The 21,723-nt window shown below is 40.7% G+C and overlaps 2 protein-coding genes across 2 annotated transcripts; one reads left to right on the top strand and one right to left on the bottom strand.

Annotated features, from left to right (window-relative positions):
- Window positions 1–358: 358 nt before the first annotated feature.
- LOC104720648 (uncharacterized) lies at window positions 359–3,917 on the bottom strand. The gene is made up of 6 exons (XM_019230806.2): window positions 3,679–3,917; window positions 3,550–3,580; window positions 1,429–2,568; window positions 1,120–1,345; window positions 914–1,068; window positions 359–823 (listed from the first exon to the last, which is right to left on the bottom strand). Exons 1-6 carry the CDS (start codon window positions 3,915–3,917, stop codon window positions 359–361), a joined length of 2,256 nt encoding a protein of 751 aa, XP_019086351.2.
- Window positions 3,918–12,951: 9,034 nt separating this feature from the next.
- On the top strand, window positions 12,952–13,434 carry LOC147937318 (uncharacterized). The gene has a single exon (XM_087468743.1). The coding sequence runs from the start codon at window positions 12,952–12,954 to the stop codon at window positions 13,432–13,434; it is 483 nt and encodes a 160-aa protein (XP_087324869.1).
- The last annotated feature ends 8,289 nt before the right edge of the window (window positions 13,435–21,723 follow it).

The raw sequence follows: 21,723 nt of genomic DNA, 5'->3' as shown, positions 1-21,723 counted from the left end.
ATTTATCACGAAGAAACCTTACCCAGGTGTAGCGAGTGTAGTCATCCACCATCACGAAGATGAATCGACGACCAGATATACTCTTAACTTGTATGGGCCCCATCAGATCCATGTGAACTAGGTGTAGTGCATGACTTGTGCGAATGTCTATAAGGGACCCATGCGATGCTTTGATCTGCTTACCCTTGTTGCATGGACAACATACAAAGTGTGGATCAACCTTCAACTTAGGCAGTCCTCGAACAACTTTTTGGTTTGCCAATTTCATCATAGTGCGAACATTCAAATGACCAATTTTCTGATGCCACAGCTCTGTGTCTAACTTCGCAGTAGCATTCAGACATTGCATTTCAGATTTTCACATATAGCAGTTATTTCCAGACCGTCGTCCTCTGAGTTTGACAAACCCTTGTTGATCAACAGCTTTGCAATCCTTTTTGGTGAAAGTGACATCCAGTCCTTCGTCACACAACTGGCTGACACTAATCAAATTTGCTCTCAGACCATCCACCAAGAACACGTCCTTCAGTTGTGGTTGAGTGTCACCACTAGTTTCACCATTTCCTCGAATTGTGCCTTTTCCTCCATCTCCGAATGTGACTCTTCCACCAGCAACATCTTCCAAATGAGCCAAATTGTCTAGAGCACCCATCATGTGTCTAGAGCATCCACTATCAAAGTACCATTTAGCCTGATCAACTTCAGTTTTGCACGCTGTGTATGCAACATGACAGTAGAGATCATCTCTTCTGACATACCCTTGATTAATTCTTCTGGCAGCTGGATAAAAACTACCATTCTGCACCAGATTCGTCACACGATTCTGAAACTTGTAACAATGAGCCTTATAGTGATTTAGATGACCACAATACCATCATCCTCTTTTTCTACTGAGACCAACAGATCTCTGTACCGGCTGTTGATAGCGATGTGTCCCATACAGATGTGGTTTAGGCATCTCATGTTGTAGATTCATCCGTCTATGATGAAAGTTTGTCTTGGAGAACTGACTGCGTTGACCATTTGATGCACCAGGTTGATCTTGGAGTTTCGGCTCAAAGGTCTGTCCTTTAACAAATTTTGTGTCCTTAGCAGAGTTGTTTCCTTAATATCCCAGACCCCACTTTGCAGTGCTTGATTGGCTAGAGCTGAGTAGGATGTCCAAATCCTTGGTGCCTTTACTTAACATTCTGATGTTCTTCAACTGTTCCTCCAATTGCTTCTCGAGACGCAATGACTTGGATTTTTCTTCACTCAGTTCCTTGGATATCATTGCAATGTTCAACTGAAGCGTATCTCTCTCTGCGGACAGCTCACTGTTATCTTGAGTCTTTTGCACAATCGTCTGAATAAGAAGTGCGATCTGATCTTCCATAGATAGGTCAGCCTCCTTTTCATCTGAGTCATACTCAATCTTCTTCTCAAAACTTCATTCAATAGTAGTGCTTCATCTCCATCATCTTCTTCAATAACTCCCAATAGAGCCACAAAATTGTTCAGGATTTCTCCTTTGTCATCTTCCTCATCTGAATCACTCCATGTGACGTATGACTTCAGCTTGCTACCTTGTGATGGACAGTCAGTCTTGGTATGACCAAAACCCTTACATCCATAGCATTGCAGAGATTGCTTACATTTGTTGTTTGGACAGTCAGCCTTGTAATGCCCATATCTTTCACATTCAGCACACTGACGTTCTGACTTTTCACTCTTCCTGAATCCTTTATCAGTATCAGAACTCGTGAGTGATGTAGTCCCCTTTCGCTGACCTTTTTCCATCTTGTGAAAGTACTTCTCAACCAACATACCAACCTTCTCTTCATCTTCAAGCTCCTGAGATTCAACAACCTTCTGTTCCTCTACAGCTTTAAGAGAAAATGACTTAGCGTTCATTTTCTCTTTCTTTTTTAATTGCATCTCAAATGCTTGCATCATCCCAACAACTTGATTGTACTTGAGCTCGTCTGAATTCAAAGACACATCAATAGCAGATCTCTGCGGTTGAAACTTGTCAGGTAGACTTATGAGAAATTTCTTGACCAGCTTCTTGTCCTTGTATCGTTTACCCAAAACAACAAATTCTTGAGCAATACCACTCAACCGACTACTGTAATCCGCCATAGATTCGGTTTCAGTCATTTGCAGATTCTCAAAATCAGATGCAAGATTGTCCAACCTCGTGCGCCTAACTCGAGTAGTGCCTTCAAATGTGACTACGAGAATGTCCCAAGCCTCTTTAGCCAACACACAACCTTGAACTTGGTTGAAGATATCTCTTGGTAGAGATTTGAAGATGACTGACAAGGCCTGCGAATTGTGCTTGGCTTCAGCCTTTTCTTCAGCAGTCCACTTCTTTCGATGTTTCTGCACCAGTTCACCATCTTCATTCTTCTCAGTTGGATGAGACCAGCCGTCCTCCACTGCAAACCAAGCTTCCATGTCGATGCTCGAGATGACCTGCTGGATTGAGACTTTCCAGTAACCAAAGCATTCTGGATCCAGCTTCAATGTACCTTGTAGTGTAACAACCTCCAGTGATTTCTCCATACCATAGTCGCAAGATCTCACCTGTTGAAAAAATATCAGAAATTTTTATCAGGTGTCTGCTCTGATACCAATTGTTATGGTATAGAGAACTCTCAACACACAATGAATACACTTGGAACGCGCCAAGCAAACGCTTTTAATCAATCTTATAAAAACTCTCTTTCTTACAAGACTTGACACAAAGCTAATTCTCTTATCTATCTAACACAACACCCTGTGTAGATCTAAAAGAGTCCTAACACACTCACCTTCAAAGCTTTTTGAATTTGCTTGAAGATTTACAAAACTCAGAACTTTTTATCCCACGAGTGCTAACACTTTTTGCGGATAGCCCTCGTCATTTTATAACCTCACAAACGATCTCTAACCTAGATCTTTGTGAATCCTAACTAAAAGGAAATATTCTTTATCTCTAAGCAAATATCTTCCCTTATCTTTTCCTATCAAATATACTCTCAATATCTTCGAGTATATCTTGATCTCTTCTTCCTTCCTTCTCACGCATCTTGTCATTGTGTCTACAATATTTCTCCACGTCAGCACGTCACGCCACGTCAGCATATCAGCCCTCTAAGACATTTCACAACTGCCTGTCCCCTTCAGAGCTCTGTTGCACTTTCAGAGAGGTTCTCCCGTTTTGAAACCAAGACAGATGAGAAGATTGAGAAAGTGGTCTCACACCACGAAAAAGAGATCTCCCGGTTGGAAACCAAGACAGATGACTCTTAGGTTTGTCTCTCAAAATTGGAAACCATTTTGAAAAGCCATTTTGCCCTTATTACGGGTCTATTTAATCTCACACCACCAGAGAAATCATGAAGAAGTTTAACCATTTTGATAAGGGCAAAAGGGTCCAAAATATTTGGTTCACCTAGGGTCCAAAATTTTTGGTTCACCTAGGATCCAAAAAGATATTGAGACGGGACTGGGTGTAGGTCTTGATAAGATAATAATAAAAATGCTATGATCAAAGTCATCAAAGATAGTGGTTTTTATTTATACCGATCCATAACACGATATACACGTGAAATACCTTTCACATGCAACGTTTTATATTATGTAGCCAGTCACATAACATAGTCGTAAATATTGAATCCGCATACATTTTCAGAGATTATTCATTTCTTATACTTGTGAAGTTCTTCGAAGTACTTTTTAGGGTTGTTTTCGAAATCTTTCGTGACAATATGACCATCCTTCCCAGGAGCCTTCATCATCTTTTCTTCCGATGACTTCTCTCCCGTGCCCGAGCTCATCCACGACATTAGACCAGCAACGGGTCCAATGGCTCCAACGACGCCAATGACTTTGGTTGCGGTATTAAATGTCGAATCCTCGTCTTTCTTATCCTTTCTCTCGTTGCTGTTCATTTTGTTTAACCAAAAGAAATGATTCATGTGATTTATATAGTTGCCAAGTTGCAACTTGAAAGTGTGAGTCAATATAATATATATAGGATTGATCGATTACAAGGAAAGATGATCTACGAGTCTGTGTAACTAGTTAATGTAATTTCAGTGGGACTTGTAGAATATACTAATAAAAGTCTACAATGAGGAAATGAAAACAAAGACGTCTATGGTCAGCTACTTCTTCAATGGGGATTTAAACAATTAAAACATTTGTCCCATCTTTATTTCCAAAAAAAAAATAGTTTTTACTGGTGGTTATGAATTAACATGTTGTTTAATTAATTAAATATATTATGACATATTGTCATAAACTTCAGTAAAAGCTATTTTTTTTAATTAAGTAATATTTAATTAATTAAACAACATGTTAATGCATACCCACAATTTTTCAACAAAATCAAAATTCTAATTTTACCTTGTTTATCTAATTATTTATTAATTTTAAATATAAAAATTCTTGGTTTTCTGTTAACCATATTAAACCGAAAATTAATCCTGGTTATCTACTTAGTTCTGTTAACTATTCTTGGTTTTCTGTTAACCATATTAAACCGGAAATTCTTGGTCTGTCTCTGGTCTGTCCTCTTTCTTTCTCCGCTGGTCTCGAGGGGGATGCTAATGGAGGAATCTTTTGAGCATCTATGGTGAGAAGATTCTTCTCACAACCACTCTTTCATCGTTTTCGTCTTACGAACTGTGTTTTGACTTTGAACTTTTCGTTGATAAACAAATCCAACTTGTCTTCTCTCTCTAACTCGTGTCTTTTTCAGCGCCAAAATATATTAAAAAAAAATGTTCTTTTTTACAGTTGTTCGTGATGGTTTGGGACACAAAATCCTGGAACTCAGTTTGATCCGACCAGCTTATGATTTTTTCTTTTTTCTTAGAGCCCCTTGATCCACACTGACTAGTCTTGTATCAGTGGGTTCTGCTGGAAAAAAATCCGATCCCATTGCCAGAAAATTTTCCAATTGAAAGAAAAAGTCAATGGCGAACCGCTGGTTCCCTGAGAATCGTCATTCCGGCCAATTTTCTCCTTCAGTTTCGGCTGAAAGTAGTCCCAATCGTCCTCCACCCTTTCCTCCTGACCCTCCTGACCTTAGCCCATTCCCCTCCTTTTCTGAATTCCCTCCTCTTTCCCCCATTTCTCCTGTATCTTACCAACTACACTCCCCTCAAACTTATTACATTGATCCTAAGAGTGATTCTAGCACTACCAGCCCATCATAAGTCTACTCCTGTGGTAGTGAACGCTCAGGCACAGGAAATCCTAAACTCGTATCATGCTTCCCTAAGACAAAACCCTAGATCTGAAACTCGAGCTACAGTTGCAGTTGGAAACACTGTAGCTCAGACAGATGGTTTATTAGCCACCCCGCCCCCAAAGGTGGTTCGTCGCTTCATCAAAGCTACTCAATCCGCTAGTACTCAGCTAGTCGGTCAAACATTTTCCCAGGTTGCTCCAGGTCCAACTGCCACTGATGCTGCTCACTCTCATTCTGCTGAAACCCAGAATTCAGCTGCTCCTACTCTTATCTCAAGCGCCCCAACTCCTCCAGTTACTGGGTCTCTCTCTCCTGAAGTAGTAGTCCCTGTCTCCCAAATTCAAGTATTCTCAATCCCAACAACCAGTTCTTCAGAAGTAACCACTCTGTCTCATGCTCAAAACCGTGTTCCCCCGCAAAGTCCCATTGTTCCTCCTCAAACCAAGCCAGCTCATTCTCTAGCTCAAAAACTAAAATCCGTTGCGGACAGGTCGCTCACAAGGCTAGCCCCGGTTGAACTTTCGTCTGCAGGAAAGCCTCGTGTCACAATCTCGGACTCTGTCTTCCATGAAGGTGTTGAAATCCATAAGGATTTCATTATTGGTCGTTTCAAAGGTAGACTGCCAACCTACAAGCATATCCAAAGTGTTCTTAGTCACATTTGGGGTAAAGGGCAAAGGTTAGAAATCCACCTCAATCACGCCAATAACTCAATGCTAGTCAGGTTGCCAAATGAATACCTGCGAACAAGGATCCTTGAAAAGAAATTGTGGTATATTGGGGAATGTATGTTTTTGGTGGCTCAGTGGGATGCTTCGGGTGGAGCAAGCACTGATCTTGATGCGATCCCCATCTGGGCACATCTCAAAGGAATGCCTTTTGATCTGATGTATCACAAAGGTATTAGCCTGGTTGCTGGACTAGTTGGTGAACCTAAAGAGATGGATGAGTTTACAAAGAATTTGGTAAGCCTCTCCGTTGCCCATGTTAAAGTTGAAAGAAATCTCAATGAACCCTTACCTTCAAAGCTTTTTGAATTTGCTTGAAGATTTACAAAACTCAGAACTTTTTATCCCACGAGTGCTAACACTTTTTGCGGATAGCCCTCGTCATTTTATAACCTCACAAACGATCTCTAACCTAGATCTTTGTGAATCCTAACTAAAAGGAAATATTCTTTATCTCTAAGCAAATATCTTCCCTTATCTTTTCCTATCAAATATACTCTCAATATCTTCGAGTATATCTTGATCTCTTCTTCCTTCCTTCTCACGCATCTTGTCATTGTGTCTACAATATTTCTCCACGTCAGCACGTCACGCCACGTCAGCATATCAGCCCTCTAAGACATTTCACAACTGCCTGTCCCCTTCAGAGCTCTGTTGCACTTTCAGAGAGGTTCTCCCGTTTTGAAACCAAGACAGATGAGAAGATTGAGAAAGTGGTCTCACACCACGAAAAAGAGATCTCCCGGTTGGAAACCAAGACAGATGACTCTTATGTTTGTCTCTCAAAATTGGAAACCATTTTGAAAAGCCATTTTGCCCTTATTACGGGTCTATTTAATCTCACACCACCAGAGAAATCATGAAGAAGTTTAACCATTTTGATAAGGGCAAAAGGGTCCAAAATATTTGGTTCACCTAGGGTCCAAAATTTTTGGTTCACCTAGGATCCAAAAAGATATTGAGACGGGACTGGGTGTAGGTCTTGATAAGATAATAATAAAAATGCTATGATCAAAGTCATCAAAGATAGTGGTTTTTATTTATACCGATCCATAACACGATATACACGTGAAATACCTTTCACATGCAACGTTTTATATTATGTAGCCAGTCACATAACATAGTCGTAAATATTGAATCCGCATACATTTTCAGAGATTATTCATTTCTTATACTTGTGAAGTTCTTCGAAGTACTTTTTAGGGTTGTTTTCGAAATCTTTCGTGACAATATGACCATCCTTCCCAGGAGCCTTCATCATCTTTTCTTCCGATGACTTCTCTCCCGTGCCCGAGCTCATCCACGACATTAGACCAGCAACGGGTCCAATGGCTCCAACGACGCCAATGACTTTGGTTGCGGTATTAAATGTCGAATCCTCGTCTTTCTTATCCTTTCTCTCGTTGCTGTTCATTTTGTTTAACCAAAAGAAATGATTCATGTGATTTATATAGTTGCCAAGTTGCAACTTGAAAGTGTGAGTCAATATAATATATATAGGATTGATCGATTACAAGGAAAGATGATCTACGAGTCTGTGTAACTAGTTAATGTAATTTCAGTGGGACTTGTAGAATATACTAATAAAAGTCTACAATGAGGAAATGAAAACAAAGACGTCTATGGTCAGCTACTTCTTCAATGGGGATTTAAACAATTAAAACATTTGTCCCATCTTTATTTCCAAAAAAAAAATAGTTTTTACTGGTGGTTATGAATTAACATGTTGTTTAATTAATTAAATATATTATGACATATTGTCATAAACTTCAGTAAAAGCTATTTTTTTAATTAAGTAATATTTAATTAATTAAACAACATGTTAATGCATACCCACAATTTTTTAACAAAATCAAAATTCTAATTTTACCTTGTTTATCTAATTATTTATTAATTTTAAATATAAAAATTCTTGGTTTTCTGTTAACCATATTAAACCGAAAATTAATCCTGGTTATCTACTTAGTTCTGTTAACTATTCTTGGTTTTCTGTTAACCATATTAAACCGGAAATTCTTGGTCTGTCTCTGGTCTGTCCTCTTTCTTTCTCCGCTGGTCTCGAGGGGGATGCTAATGGAGGAATCTTTTGAGCATCTATGGTGAGAAGATTCTTCTCACAACCACTCTTTCATCGTTTTCGTCTTACGAACTGTGTTTTGACTTTGAACTTTTCGTTGATAAACAAATCCAACTTGTCTTCTCTCTCTAACTCGTGTCTTTTTCAGCGCCAAAATATATTAAAAAAAAATGTTCTTTTTTACAGTTGTTCGTGATGGTTTGGGACACAAAATCCTGGAACTCAGTTTGATCCGACCAGCTTATGATTTTTTCTTTTTTCTTAGAGCCCCTTGATCCACACTGACTAGTCTTGTATCAGTGGGTTCTGCTGGAAAAAAATCCGATCCCATTGCCAGAAAATTTTCCAATTGAAAGAAAAAGTCAATGGCGAACCGCTGGTTCCCCGAGAATCGTCATTCCGGCCAATTTTCTCCTTCAGTTTCGGCTGAAAGTAGTCCCAATCGTCCTCCACCCTTTCCTCCTGACCCTCCTGACCTTAGCCCATTCCCCTCCTTTTCTGAATTCCCTCCTCTTTCCCCCATTTCTCCTGTATCTTACCAACTACACTCCCCTCAAACTTATTACATTGATCCTAAGAGTGATTCTAGCACTACCAGCCCATCATAAGTCTACTCCTGTGGTAGTGAACGCTCAGGCACAGGAAATCCTAAACTCGTATCATGCTTCCCTAAGACAAAACCCTAGATCTGAAACTCGAGCTACAGTTGCAGTTGGAAACACTGTAGCTCAGACAGATGGTTTATTAGCCACCCCGCCCCCAAAGGTGGTTCGTCGCTTCATCAAAGCTACTCAATCCGCTAGTACTCAGCTAGTCGGTCAAACATTTTCCCAGGTTGCTCCAGGTCCAACTGCCACTGATGCTGCTCACTCTCATTCTGCTGAAACCCAGAATTCAGCTGCTCCTACTCTTATCTCAAGCGCCCCAACTCCTCCAGTTACTGGGTCTCTCTCTCCTGAAGTAGTAGTCCCTGTCTCCCAAATTCAAGTATTCTCAATCCCAACAACCAGTTCTTCAGAAGTAACCACTCTGTCTCATGCTCAAAACCGTGTTCCCCCGCAAAGTCCCATTGTTCCTCCTCAAACCAAGCCAGCTCATTCTCTAGCTCAAAAACTAAAATCCGTTGCGGACAGGTCGCTCACAAGGCTAGCCCCGGTTGAACTTTCGTCTGCAGGAAAGCCTCGTGTCACAATCTCGGACTCTGTCTTCCATGAAGGTGTTGAAATCCATAAGGATTTCATTATTGGTCGTTTCAAAGGTAGACTGCCAACCTACAAGCATATCCAAAGTGTTCTTAGTCACATTTGGGGTAAAGGGCAAAGGTTAGAAATCCACCTCAATCACGCCAATAACTCAATGCTAGTCAGGTTGCCAAATGAATACCTGCGAACAAGGATCCTTGAAAAGAAATTGTGGTATATTGGGGAATGTATGTTTTTGGTGGCTCAGTGGGATGCTTCGGGTGGAGCAAGCACTGATCTTGATGCGATCCCCATCTGGGCACATCTCAAAGGAATGCCTTTTGATCTGATGTATCACAAAGGTATTAGCCTGGTTGCTGGACTAGTTGGTGAACCTAAAGAGATGGATGAGTTTACAAAGAATTTGGTAAGCCTCTCCGTTGCCCATGTTAAAGTTGAAAGAAATCTCAATGAACCCTTACCTTCCTCAGTGGAAGTGGAAAGGGAGAGTGGTGAAGTCATTACTATCGAGGTTGATTATCCGTGGATCCCGCCTACATGTACTTACTGCAAGGAGATAGGTCATGTAATCAGATTCTGTCCGTCTGTAACCCCTTCCTGGACGCAAACGAAAAAATCATCAGTCAAAGAAACTGTAAAAAGCACCGCAGTTAAAGCTAAGCCTCCTTTGCCACACCCTTCTGTTCCACCTTCTTTTCATGCACCTGTTTCAACCCCAGTTCTCTCGCCCACTAAGAAAACTGACCCCCTCTTTAAAACCATTGTCACCTATTTGCCTACTGAAATGGTTTTAGACTCCCCTCCTGCTGCTTCTGAGAAGCATCTTCCTATCCGGGAGGATGTTTCTACTAGTTCTTAAACCCTTTTTCTTTTTCCATGCATATACAACCTTTTTGTTGGAATATTCGAGGTCTTAATGATCCGGATAAGCATCGGCCTTTTGTGTCTTGGCTAAATTTTCATAAGCCAACTTTTGGTGCTATTCTTGAAACCCATATAAGAGAACCTAACTTGAACTGTGTTATGAGCCTTACCTGTCCTGGTTGGCACTACGCCTCTAACCACAACTCTGATGACAGTGGAAGAATTATTGTCATTTGGAAAGCTCCGGCTGAAGCTACAGTCATCCACCAATCCAAAAACCTGCTCATCTGCGAAATCACCATTCAGGGTGGTCATAGGTTTTTCTTCACAGTTTTATATGCGCCTAATACTGGTGAAGAGCGAACTGACCTTTGGTGTGAACTCTTGGGGCTCCAACAGAGACTAATGCTTGACTCCAATCCTTGGATCTTGTGTGGTGACTTTAACCAAATTATCCACCCCGCAGAGCACTCTAATCCTGATGTCAATCGGTTAACTTCTCGTATGCTGGAGCTAAGGGACTGCCTGTTACAACTGGAGTTATTTGATTTGCGTTTTCAAGGATCCCTATTACATGGTCAAACAAAAGTGTTTCTAATCCGATTGCAAAGAAGCTAGACAGAGTATTAGCAAACAACCACTGGCTTACTACCTACCCCAATAGTGTTGTCTCCTTCCTAGCCCCTGAAATCTCTGATCATTCTCCATGCCTTTTAAACCTCTTTGCACCCCTACCCTCAGCCGGTACAAAGCCTTTCAAATTTTTTAACTTTCTGACCAAACACCCTGATTTTCTCCACACGGTTGATACTGCTTGGAACTTGGCCGGAATTCTGCATTCTCAGGAAACATGTTTGTCAACTTTGAGTGCAAAACAAAAAACTTTAAAGAGAGAATTAAAAACACTTTCTCGAGAGAACTTCTCGGATATTCAAAACCGAGTGAGAGAGACTAACATGTTGCTTCAATCTGTGCAGGTCCAAGCTTTGACGAATCCCACCCCTGCTCTGTTTCAACAAGAAAAAGACATTCAATCAAAATGGGAGTTTCTCAGGAAAATAGAGGAAGCTTATTTCATACAGAGATCCCGTATTAAATGGCTAAAAGAGGGAGATCTAAATACTACCTATTTCCATCGGATTATGCAAATGTGGAATGCTTTTAACGCCATTAGATCCTTTACCACTGCCTCAGGATTTGTCATTGAAGATCCTATTGAGATGAGCAATCTAGCCGTAAATCACTTCCGGTCTTTGCTAAATCCGGCATTCCTCCAGCCACTTAGCGCTTCGATGAATTGGTTCCAGAGTATTTTGAGCTATCGTTGTCCACAAGAACTGAAAAAATCAATGGTCAAAATACCAGGAGCAGAGGAAATAAAGATTGTGCTGTTCAAGCTCAATGCTAAAAAAGCTCCAGGACCGGATGGATTTACCTCAGCGTTCTACAAGTCTTCTTGGGGTATTATTGGTCAAGAGGTCATCTTGAGTATCCTACACTTCTTTCATACGGCTTTTCTCCCATCTGCGGTCAATGCCACCATACTTGCTCTAGTCCCCAAATCTCCTGGTGCTTCAATGATATTGGATTTTAGGCCCATCTCCTGTCTAAACACCTTGTACAAGGTAGTGTCAAAGCTACTTGTGGCGAGACTAAAGCCTGCTTTCCCTGATCTTTTGCAGCCAAACCAAACTGCATTTATTCAAGGACGGTTGTTAGCTGAAAACACTTTATTAGCTGCTGAATTAGTCAATGGGTATCACAAAGAGAATGGTGCTAAGAGAATTACTATCAAAGTGGACATTGCAAAGGCTTTTGACACTGTACGCTGGGAGTTTATATTTAGCTGCCTTAGAGGTATTGAAGTTCCAGAACTGTACCTCAGGTGGCTTAGAGCCTGTATATGCACGCCGTCTTTCTCTGTTGGGTTTAATGGGACTGTTCACGGGTATTTCAAAGGTTCCAGAGGCTTGCGGCAAGGGGATCCCTTATCTCCCTATCTGTTTGTCCTTGCCATGAATTGTCTTTCCGCCTGTTTGGACAAAGCAGCGGCAGAGGGTAAGATCAAATACCACCATAAATGTGAAAAACAAAAACTAACCCACCTGTGTTTTGCTGATGATCTGCTGATTTTTACGGATGGATCTGCCTCTTCAGTGCAAAATATTATTCAGGTCTTACGTGAGTTTGAAGCAGTCTCTGGTCTAGTGATTAGTTTACCAAAGACTAGTTTTTTTACCTCAGGCCTCTCCCAATCTGAGATTGCTCACATCCAAACAATTTCTGGCATTAGTCACGGGCAACTTCCAATCAGATATCTAGGATTACCTCTATGCACTAAGAAACTCACCTTATTGGATTGTGCCCCGTTGCTACAAAAGGTAAAGAGTCGGTTCAACGCTTGGTCTACTTAGACTCTCTCTTTTGTTGGCCGGCTTCAAATACTTAATTCGGTCATTGCTGGTATTTCGAACTTCTGGTGCTCGGGTTTTGTCCTGTCAAAAAAGTGCATTAGGATCTTAAACTCACTGTTTAGTGATTTCCTTTGGAAAGGCACGACTGAGGGTTCCCATTCAGCAAGAGTCGCATGGACAACAGTCACAGCAGAGAAAAGTGAAGGAGGGTTGGGAATTCGTGACTTGTTTACCTAGAACAAAGCCTGTATGGCGAAACTCATCTGGCTTCTCTTCTTCAGGTCAGGATCGGTTTGGGTTGCTTGGTTTAGCGCAGCTGTCCTGTCGGATAACCTCAACAAATTCTGGACTCTTAAACCTAACAGCAAATACTCTTGGATAACAAACAAGCTTCTAAAGATCATAGATTCAGTTTATCCATGGATAAAGGTGAACGTGGGAGATGAATTCTGGACAGACCACTGGAGTAAACTGGGAAGAATGGACTCTTTCAGGCGTCGGACTCTATCAAATAGGCATCCCACGTGGAGCTCGACTAGCTGACTTATGGAGACGGGGGGATTGGAGGCTACCACCTGCAAAATATGATGCGCTGGTCAATGTGCATATTGAGCTCTCAACTATCACCCTACTGCAACATCCAGACTCTTACTGCTGGTGGATCGATGATCATCTTAAAGATTCTCATACAACAGGAAACATTTGTTCAGCTCTAAAGGAGAAGTTACCGACCGTACCTTGGCATAGTATTGTGTGGTTTTCTGGAGGAATCCCTAAGCATAAGTTCCTCACTTGGTTGTTTGTGTTGAATAGATGCCCAACTCGTGATAGAATGTTGAACTGGGTCGGAGGAGATCTGTTACCGGCTATGCTTTCCAAGTCGGAGGAAACACGGTCAGTTGGCGTTCAGGCCTGCAAAAGATAGTCGCAATGTCATCAACAGAAGTGGAATACATGGCGTTAGCAGAGGCTACAAAGGAAGCCTTATGGCTTAAGAGAATTACCAGTGAGTTAGGTTTTCCACAGGAGGCTGCTAACATCTTCTGTGACTCACAGAGTGCCATCTGCTTGGCCAAGAACAGTGTCTTCCACGAGAGGACAAAACACATCCAGACTCGCTATCACTTCATCCGAGACGTGATTGCAGAAGGGGATGTGATTGTAACTAAGATTGATACCAAAATCAATCCAGCTGACATCCTCACTAAACCATTGTCGGTGCAGAAGTTTGAGGATGGAAGAAGCGATCTAAAGGTTCTTCGGAACTAAGGCTAGCTCAGAGTGAGGTAGGGTTTCGGCGGGTTAGTCGGAACGGGAAAGGGAAAAGACAAGAAGATGGTCTATCTCTTTCGGGTTATCGGAAGTGAATCGAGGTGGAGAATGTGAAGTGTCGATCCAATTCCTTAATGGACCACAATTGAGGAGTATGGGCCGAACACTTAAGAAGACAGGCCCACGAAGGATTCAAAGCTTGGCAACGGTCACCTCTGGTCAAGACAAAAGTCTTTTTCGCGTTTTGCAGTGTACGGGTTCATAGTGATGATGGCAAACGGATAAGGTTCGATTCACCTAGGTTTAGGTGAGCTGTCAGAGGTGTCTCCTTGGGTGTATAAAAGGAGAGGGAGCCGCAGAGAAGCGGCCAACACAATAACAAGAAAGAGCGTGAGTAGCAAGCAGGTTAGATCTAGAGTGTCTTGAGAGTAAGAGAGGACTTACCTTTTTAGCTTGGTTGTATAGACTCTCGAGGGTTGTCTAAATCTCTCCTGGTCTCTTGTACTCGGGTTATAAACGTTCTATAAGACCTTGTGAGCTGGTCAGTTAGCTCACCAAGACGTACCTTAGCCGGTGTTTGGCTTTGGGAACTTGTAATCCGTGTGTCGTCTCTCTTCTCTCTACTTCTCTCTTCTCTTCTTCTACAAACAAACATACACAGAAACAGAGCATCGGTTAATAACAGAGAAAGAGAAAATCCTTAACAAGTGGTATCAGAGCCTCGGTTGAAGATTATAAAGGTGGTGGATTTCTGTTCTCAGGCTAAATTTTTCCACAAGAGGTCCGAAGATCTAGATCAGCAGGTAAACAAAAAGTTCCTTACTTGGTTCTCTGAGTTTAGGTAGCTTGTGCTGATCTGAAAGGTTTACGGTTGTGGAATCTAGTTGCATATCTAGGTAGTGTTTTGCGGTCAGTGGTGAAGAAACTCTTCCGGTTAGCTTGTCTAGCTAGGTTGTGATCAGATCTAGCGAGGGTAGAGTAGATGGAACCCACTCAGGCCAAGTTTGAAGTTGAAAAGTTTGATGGAGAGGGTGATTTCTTAATATGGAAGCATAGGATATTAGGCCAGCTAGAGTTGCTTGGCCTATTATCGGTTCTAAAGATTGATGAGTTATCCTCACATGAAACGGAGAAAGAAGAAGAGTCAGATCCTAAGTGGAAGGCTAAAGATAGAAGAGTCAGAAACTTGATCGGTATGAGCGTGACTGACATGGTACTGAGAAAGATCATGAAGAACAAGACTGCACATGGGATGTGGGATACGTTGGAGTCTCAATACCAAGATAAGTCTCTGCCAAACCGCTTCTATCTTAAACAACGGTTTTACAGTTTCAGGATGGAGGAAGACAAGAATCTAGATAGAAACTTGGATGTTTTCAACAAACTCGTTTCAGATCTAGCTTGTCTTGAGGTGGAGTTAAGTGATGAGGATCAGTCTGTTATACTCCTGAACAGTCTACCGTTACACTTCTCTAAATTAGTTCACACTCTCAAGTATAGAGGAGGAAAGGAGACTATCACTCTAAAGGAGATTGTTCAGTCAGCCTACTCTCTAGAAACAGAGTTGAAGCAAAAGGGTAACTATTTGACAAAGACAGGAGGTGAAGGACTCTTTGTGCAGCAGAAGCCCAAGTTTGAAAAAAAGGCAAATCCTAAAGCTAAACAACAGAACAAAGGCAAAGAAAAGGCAAAAACAAAGAATACATGCTGGATTTGCGGAGCTGAAGGACATTTTAAGAAAGACTGTCCAAAGAAGGGCCAGATTGAAGCTGGTGTTGGACAAGCAGTTGGTTCTGAGCCTCTGATGTTGACAACCTCAGAAACGCAAATGAGAAAAGGTTGGATACTCGACTCGGGTTGCTCGTATCATTTAACCTATAGAAAGGATCTTATGTTTGATCTGGAGGAGATTAACGGTTATAGGAAAAGTAAAGATTGTTAATCATGACAATTCGGTTGTCATATTAACCAAGGTCAGATATTCACCTACCGCCAAAAGAAATCTGATATCTCTTGGTCAACTGAAAGTACAAGGGTGTTGGTTTCAGTCAAAGGATTTCAGACTAAAGGTTTTCAATGAAGATACAAAGGCTTTGGCAGGTGACTATAAGGATACACTCTATATCCTTGATGGAGAAGCAGTAATCGAGCAAGCAAACTCAGGAGTCGAAGTTGGAGATCAAGCCATGCTTTGGCATAACAGGTTGGGACACGTGAGCACAAAAGGTTTGCAACTGTTAGCTAAGAAGGAGCTGATCAATTTGGAGAACATTTCAGAGCTAAAAGAATGTGAACACTGTGTTCTTGGAAATTTTCACAAACAGTCTTACAAAACTGGGAAACATACATCGAAAGAGAAACTCGAGTATGTTCACTCAGACTTGTGGGGATCTCCAAATGTAACTCCAAGCCTATCAAAGTGTCAGTACTACATTTCTTTCGTAGACGATTTCTCAAGAAAAGTTTGGGTGTATTTCCTAAAAACAAAGGATGAAGCTTTCAGCAAGTTCGTTGAGTGGAAAACATATGTTGAGAACCAGAGTGGGAAGAAGCTTAAGACGCTAAGAACAGATAATGGACTAGAATACTGTAACAAGGTATTCGATGATCACTGCAAAGCTCATGGGATCATGCGACACAAGACGTGTCCATACACTCCTCAACAGAACGGAGTAGCTGAGAGATTGAACCGAACAGTACTGGAGAAAGTCAGAAGTCTACTAAGTGAAACAGGACTAAGCGAGACATTTTGGGCAGAGGCAACCTCAACAGTGGTGTATATGATAAATAGAACACCATCCACTCCTCTAAACTTTGAAGTGCCAGAGCAAATCTGGTCAGGATCGAAACCAGATTATGAACACATGAAGAGATTTGGATGTTTGGTGTTCTATCATGTTGATCAAGGAAAACTTAAGCCTAGAGATAAGAAAGGAATCTTCATGGGATACCCACAAGGAGTCAAAGGCTACAGAATTTGGAGTCAAGAAGAGAGGAAATATGTCATAAGCAGAGATGTCACATTTTGGGAAGACACTCTCTACAAGGACTTGGTAAAATCAACTACAAGCGGATCGGAAAGGGTTAGAGTTGATTTACAAGAAGAAACTCAAGGAAATGAGTTAGTAAAAGTTCAAGGTGAATCCTCAGCTGGAGGTGGAGCTCGTCAAGATCCAGAAACAGAAAAGAAGTCAGATCATGAATCTGAGAACAGAGGATCATCGTCTGATCTTGAGAACTATCTCCTAACAAGGGATAGGGAGAGAAGAATTATCAAGCCACCAAGCAGATTCGATGACTGTGATGTAGCAGCCTATGCACTGACAATGGCAGAACTGATAGAGATTGAAGAGCCTAAGACATTTCAGGAGGCTATGAGTAGCAAACAAGGAGAAAAATGGAACAGTGCATCAGATGAGGAAATGGCATCACATGACAAAAATAAAACTTGGAAATTGATTGAAATACCAGAGGGACAAGAGGTAATCGGCTGTAAGTGGGTATTCAAACTAAAACCAGGTATAGAAGGGGTTAAAGGACCGAGATTTAAAGCCAGGTTGGTGGCAAAGGGATACGCTCAGATTGAAGGAATCGACTACAATGAGGTTTTCTCACCAGTAGTGAAGCACACCACAATCAGGCTAATGCTATCGATTGTTGTCCAAAACGATCTAGAGCTGGAACAACTAGACGTTAAGACAGCTTTCCTGCATGGACATCTTGAAGAACGGTTACTCATGGAGCAACCAGAGGGTTATCAACAGGGAAACAAGGTATGTTTGCTCCAAAAATCCCTATACAGTCTTAAACAGTCTCCAAAGCAGTGGAACAAGAGGTTTGATACATTCATGAAGGAAAGGAAGTTTACAAGGAGTGAATATGATTCATGTGTATACTTCAAGAACTATGATGAAGGAAAGTATGTCTATCTACTACTCTATGTAGATGACATGCTAGTAGCGGCTAAGGATATGACAGAAGTCAAGAAGGTGAAAGAAATGTTGAGTAAGGAATTTGAATTGAAAGATTTGGGTCCAACAAGAAGGATTCTAGGAATGGATATTATCAGAGATCGTAAGAAAAGAACTCTGACATTATCTCAAGAAGACTACATCGAGAAAATACTAAGGGGCTTGGGCATTACTGAGTCAGAGTTAGTTGAAACCCCAATGGGGTGTCATTTCAAATTATCTAGCACTCCTACCGAAGACAGAACAGAAATGGAGTTGCGGATGAAAGACAAACCTTACGCCAGTGCAGTCGGAAGCATCATGTACGCAATGGTCCGGACACGACCAGACATTGCTCACGCCGTGGGCCTTGTAAGCCGTTTCATAAGCTCCCCTAACACAAAACATTGGGAAGCAGTCATTTGGATATTAAGGTATCTCAGTGGGAGTTCAAAGTGTCGATTAACATTCAAGAAATCTGACATATTTGAAGTTATAGGGTTTTGTGATAGCGATTATGCTACTGACCTGGATCGGAGGAGATCTATTACCGGCTATGCTTTCCAAGTCGGAGGAAACACGGTCAGTTGGCGTTCAGGCCTGCAAAAGATAGTCGCAATGTCATCAACAGAAGTGGAATACATGGTGTTAGCAGAGGCTACAAAGGAAGCCTTATGGCTTAAGAGAATTACCAGTGAGTTAGGTTTTCCACAGGAGGCTGCTAACATCTTCTGTGACTCACAGAGTGCCATCTGCTTGGCCAAGAACAGTGTCTTCCACGAGAGGACAAAACACATCCAGACTCGCTATCACTTCATCCGAGACGTGATTGCAGAAGGGGATGTGATTGTAACTAAGATTGATACCAAAATCAATCCAGCTGACATCCTCACTAAACCATTGTCGGTGCAGAAGTTTGAGGATGGAAGAAGCGATCTAAAGGTTTTTCGGAACTAAGGCTAGCTCAGAGTGAGCTAGGGTTCCGGCGGGTTAGTCGGAACGGGAAAGGGAAAAGACAAGAAGATGGTCTATCTCTTTCGGGTTATCGGAAGTGAATCGAGGTGGAGAATGTGAAGTGTCGATCCAATTCATTAATGGACCACAATTGAGGAGTATGGGTCGGACACTTAAGAAGACAGGCCCACGAAGGATTCAAAGCTTGGCAACGGTCACCTTTGGTCAAGACAAAAGTCTTTGTCGCGTTTTGCAGTGTAAGGGTTCATAGTGATGCTAGCAAACGGATAAGGTTCGATTCACCTAGGTTTAGGTGAGCTGTCAGAGGTGTCTCCTTGGGTGTATAAAAGGAGAGGGAGCCGCAGAGAAGCGGCCAACACAATTACAAGAAAGAGCGTGAGTAGCAAGCAGGTTAGATCTAGAGTGTCTTGAGAGTAAGAGAGGACTTACCTTCTTAGCTCGGTTGTATAGACTCTCTATGGTTGTCTAAATCTCTCCTGGTCTCTTGTACTCGGGTTATAAACGTTCTATAAGACCTTGTGAGCTGGTCAGTTAGCTCACCAAGACGTACCTTAGCCGGTGTATGGCTTTGGGAACTTGTAATCCGTGTGTCGTCTCTCTTCTCTCTACTTCTCTCTTCTCTTCTTCTACAAACAAACATACACAGAAACAGAGCATCGGTTAATAACAGAGAAAGAGCAAATCCTTAACAGCCGTCTATGAGGAGGATCTTCATGACCCCATGTGGGCACCTCCCAGTGGTTATGGGATTGACCTGTATCATGTTATTCTCAAGAAAGACTATGATCACACTCAAGGACGTGTGACGCCTTACATGATCTACTTGGATCATGACAACGGTGATGTCATCTTGGCCATTAGAGGGCTTAATTTGGCTAAAGAGTGTGATTATGCTGTTCTGCTTGATAACAAACTTGGGCAGACGACCAAGTTTGAAGGAGGTTATGTGCACTGTGCACAACAGATTGTTAAAGGCTGCCATGTGGGTTTTCGAAGAGGAGCATGTGGTTTTAAGGGAGTTACTCGAGGCAAACCCGAGCTATTCGTTGACGTCTGTTGGACATTCGCTAGGTGCAGGGGTTGTGTCTTTGCTTGTCTTATTCGTGATTTAGAACCGGGCTAGGTTGGGGAACATAGAGAGGGAGAGGATTAGATGTTTTGTTATTGCTCCTCCAAGATGTATGTCTCTCCATCTAGTTGTGACATATGCAGATGTCATAAACTCTATTGTTCTACAGGTATGATGATTGTCTACATTGGCCTCCATCGACTCGCTTAGGTGCATCTTCTGATCCATTTTACGTGCTGCTCAGGATGATTTCTTACCTCGGACTACCACAACTCTAGAGAATGTCTTCTAATTCTACTTGTTCGGATATTTCCAATTTTAATAGAGAGAAATAAGTATATTACCGAGATTAATTTCCAATTTGATATGGTTATCAGAAAACTAAGAATTTTTATATTTAAAATTAATAAATAATTAGATAAACAGGGTAAAATTGAAATTTTGATTTTGTTGAAAAATCGTGGGTATGAAAATAACAACACTTATTATTTTGGGTTTTAAATGACACGTTTTTATTATTTGATGTACTTTTATTCTAATCCAAAAATATTGGGTATTAAACGTTCACATAAAAATAACTTCGGATTTTTTTTTTTGGCATTTTTCCGAAAGTAAAAGAAAAGAAAAAAATGCATGAAAGGGCGCCCACCAGTGGACCAGGAGAGACTGATCGTTCAAGGAAAAATCAGCTCGAGAAAGGTCGCACCATAGCTTATTTACAACATCAAGACGGAGTCTACTCTTTTCATAATGTCATCTCTTTGAGGTTTGTATCTTTTGGTTTTCCAAAGTTTTTTTTTTCTTGTGTCTTTCTTCTCTAGTTAATTTTAGAGCCTTTTATTATTCCAATTTCCAAAGATACAAAATACTCCAATATATAGAAGATATGTTTCTTTGCTTTTTTGTCAACAAAAGGAAATCAGCTCAAAGAAGTTAATTAGATATTTCTTATTTTTTTTTTTTTTTGGATAAAGAGTAGAAGTGAAAAAATTTGTAATATTTAAAGGATAACAAAAACCAGTTATATATGTCAAAATTATCCAAAATATCCGGTATGACACAATTAGTAATGGACAATTGTCATAAATACCATCAAAATAGGTTTTTATTCCAAAAAATACCATTATTTAGTTTTTTTTCCAAAAATACCACTAAAATGTAATTTTTTTAAAAAATACCACATAACTGAATTAAAATCCTAATACTAAAAACTAATTCCTAAATTCTAAATACTAAACTCTACCCCTAAAAACTATACCCTAAAACTAAATGTGTCAACCCAAACCTACAAAAAAGTTCTACATCTTTAAAAATCAATTTTTTGTGTTTGTGGTAATTTTGGAAAAAAAAACTTTTGTATTATTTTTGGAAAAAAAACTAAAATGTGGTATTTTTGGAAAAAAAAAAACTTTTTTAGTGGTATTTAAAGGAATTTCTCATTAATAATTAATATCCACATTTTAACATATATAGCCGAAATTAAATTGGGTATAATAAGAACACCTCCAATGGTGATTATTTATTACTTTATATTTAACTAATGAAAGATGATTTATTACTTTAAATTTCCTTTTTATTTTGCATGTCAAATTATATTATTTCTTTAAAAATCGAGATATACTTTAAAAGATACCACTAAAATAGTAGTAAATAGCAAATTGTCTTAATTGTCGGCCTCACATTAGCAAGTAGCAACCCTAAAAATCTCTCATGAACCTATCGCTTTGGACACACAAAACACATACGCACACCAAACAAAAGAAATCAAAAGAGTAGAAGAAGTTAGATCTATGCGCGATCATACCAGTATGAACAACAACGAGGACAAAGGTAACAAAGATGAGAACTGGAGATTGTTTTACGATATCGCAACTAAAGTCTTAGCCATGATTGGAGCCATTGGAACCTTAGCGAATCTAGTCTCGTTGATGAACTTGGGCTCACAAGC

The sequence above is a fragment of the Camelina sativa genome, chromosome 10, assembly GCF_030686135.1.
Source record: "Camelina sativa cultivar CO46 ecotype springtype chromosome 10, ASM3068613v1".
In the NCBI taxonomy this organism is placed as follows: Eukaryota; Viridiplantae; Streptophyta; class Magnoliopsida; order Brassicales; family Brassicaceae; genus Camelina; species Camelina sativa.
This window is presented reverse-complemented; position numbering and strand designations above follow the sequence as displayed.

Coding starts and splice junctions, on each gene's coding strand:
- LOC104720648 (XM_019230806.2), bottom strand. CDS start 3,917: ATGAACAGCAACGAGAGAAAGGATAAGAAAGACGAGGATTCGACATTT. Junction 3,581..3,678: donor TACTTCGAAGAACTTCACAA/GTATAAGAAATG, acceptor TGCATGTGAAAG/GTATTTCACGTGTATATCGT. Junction 1,069..1,119: donor ATCAAGCACTGCAAAGTGGG/GTCTGGGATATT, acceptor AATTTGTTAAAG/GACAGACCTTTGAGCCGAAA.
- LOC147937318 (XM_087468743.1), top strand. CDS start 12,952: ATGAATTCTGGACAGACCACTGGAGTAAACTGGGAAGAATGGACTCTT.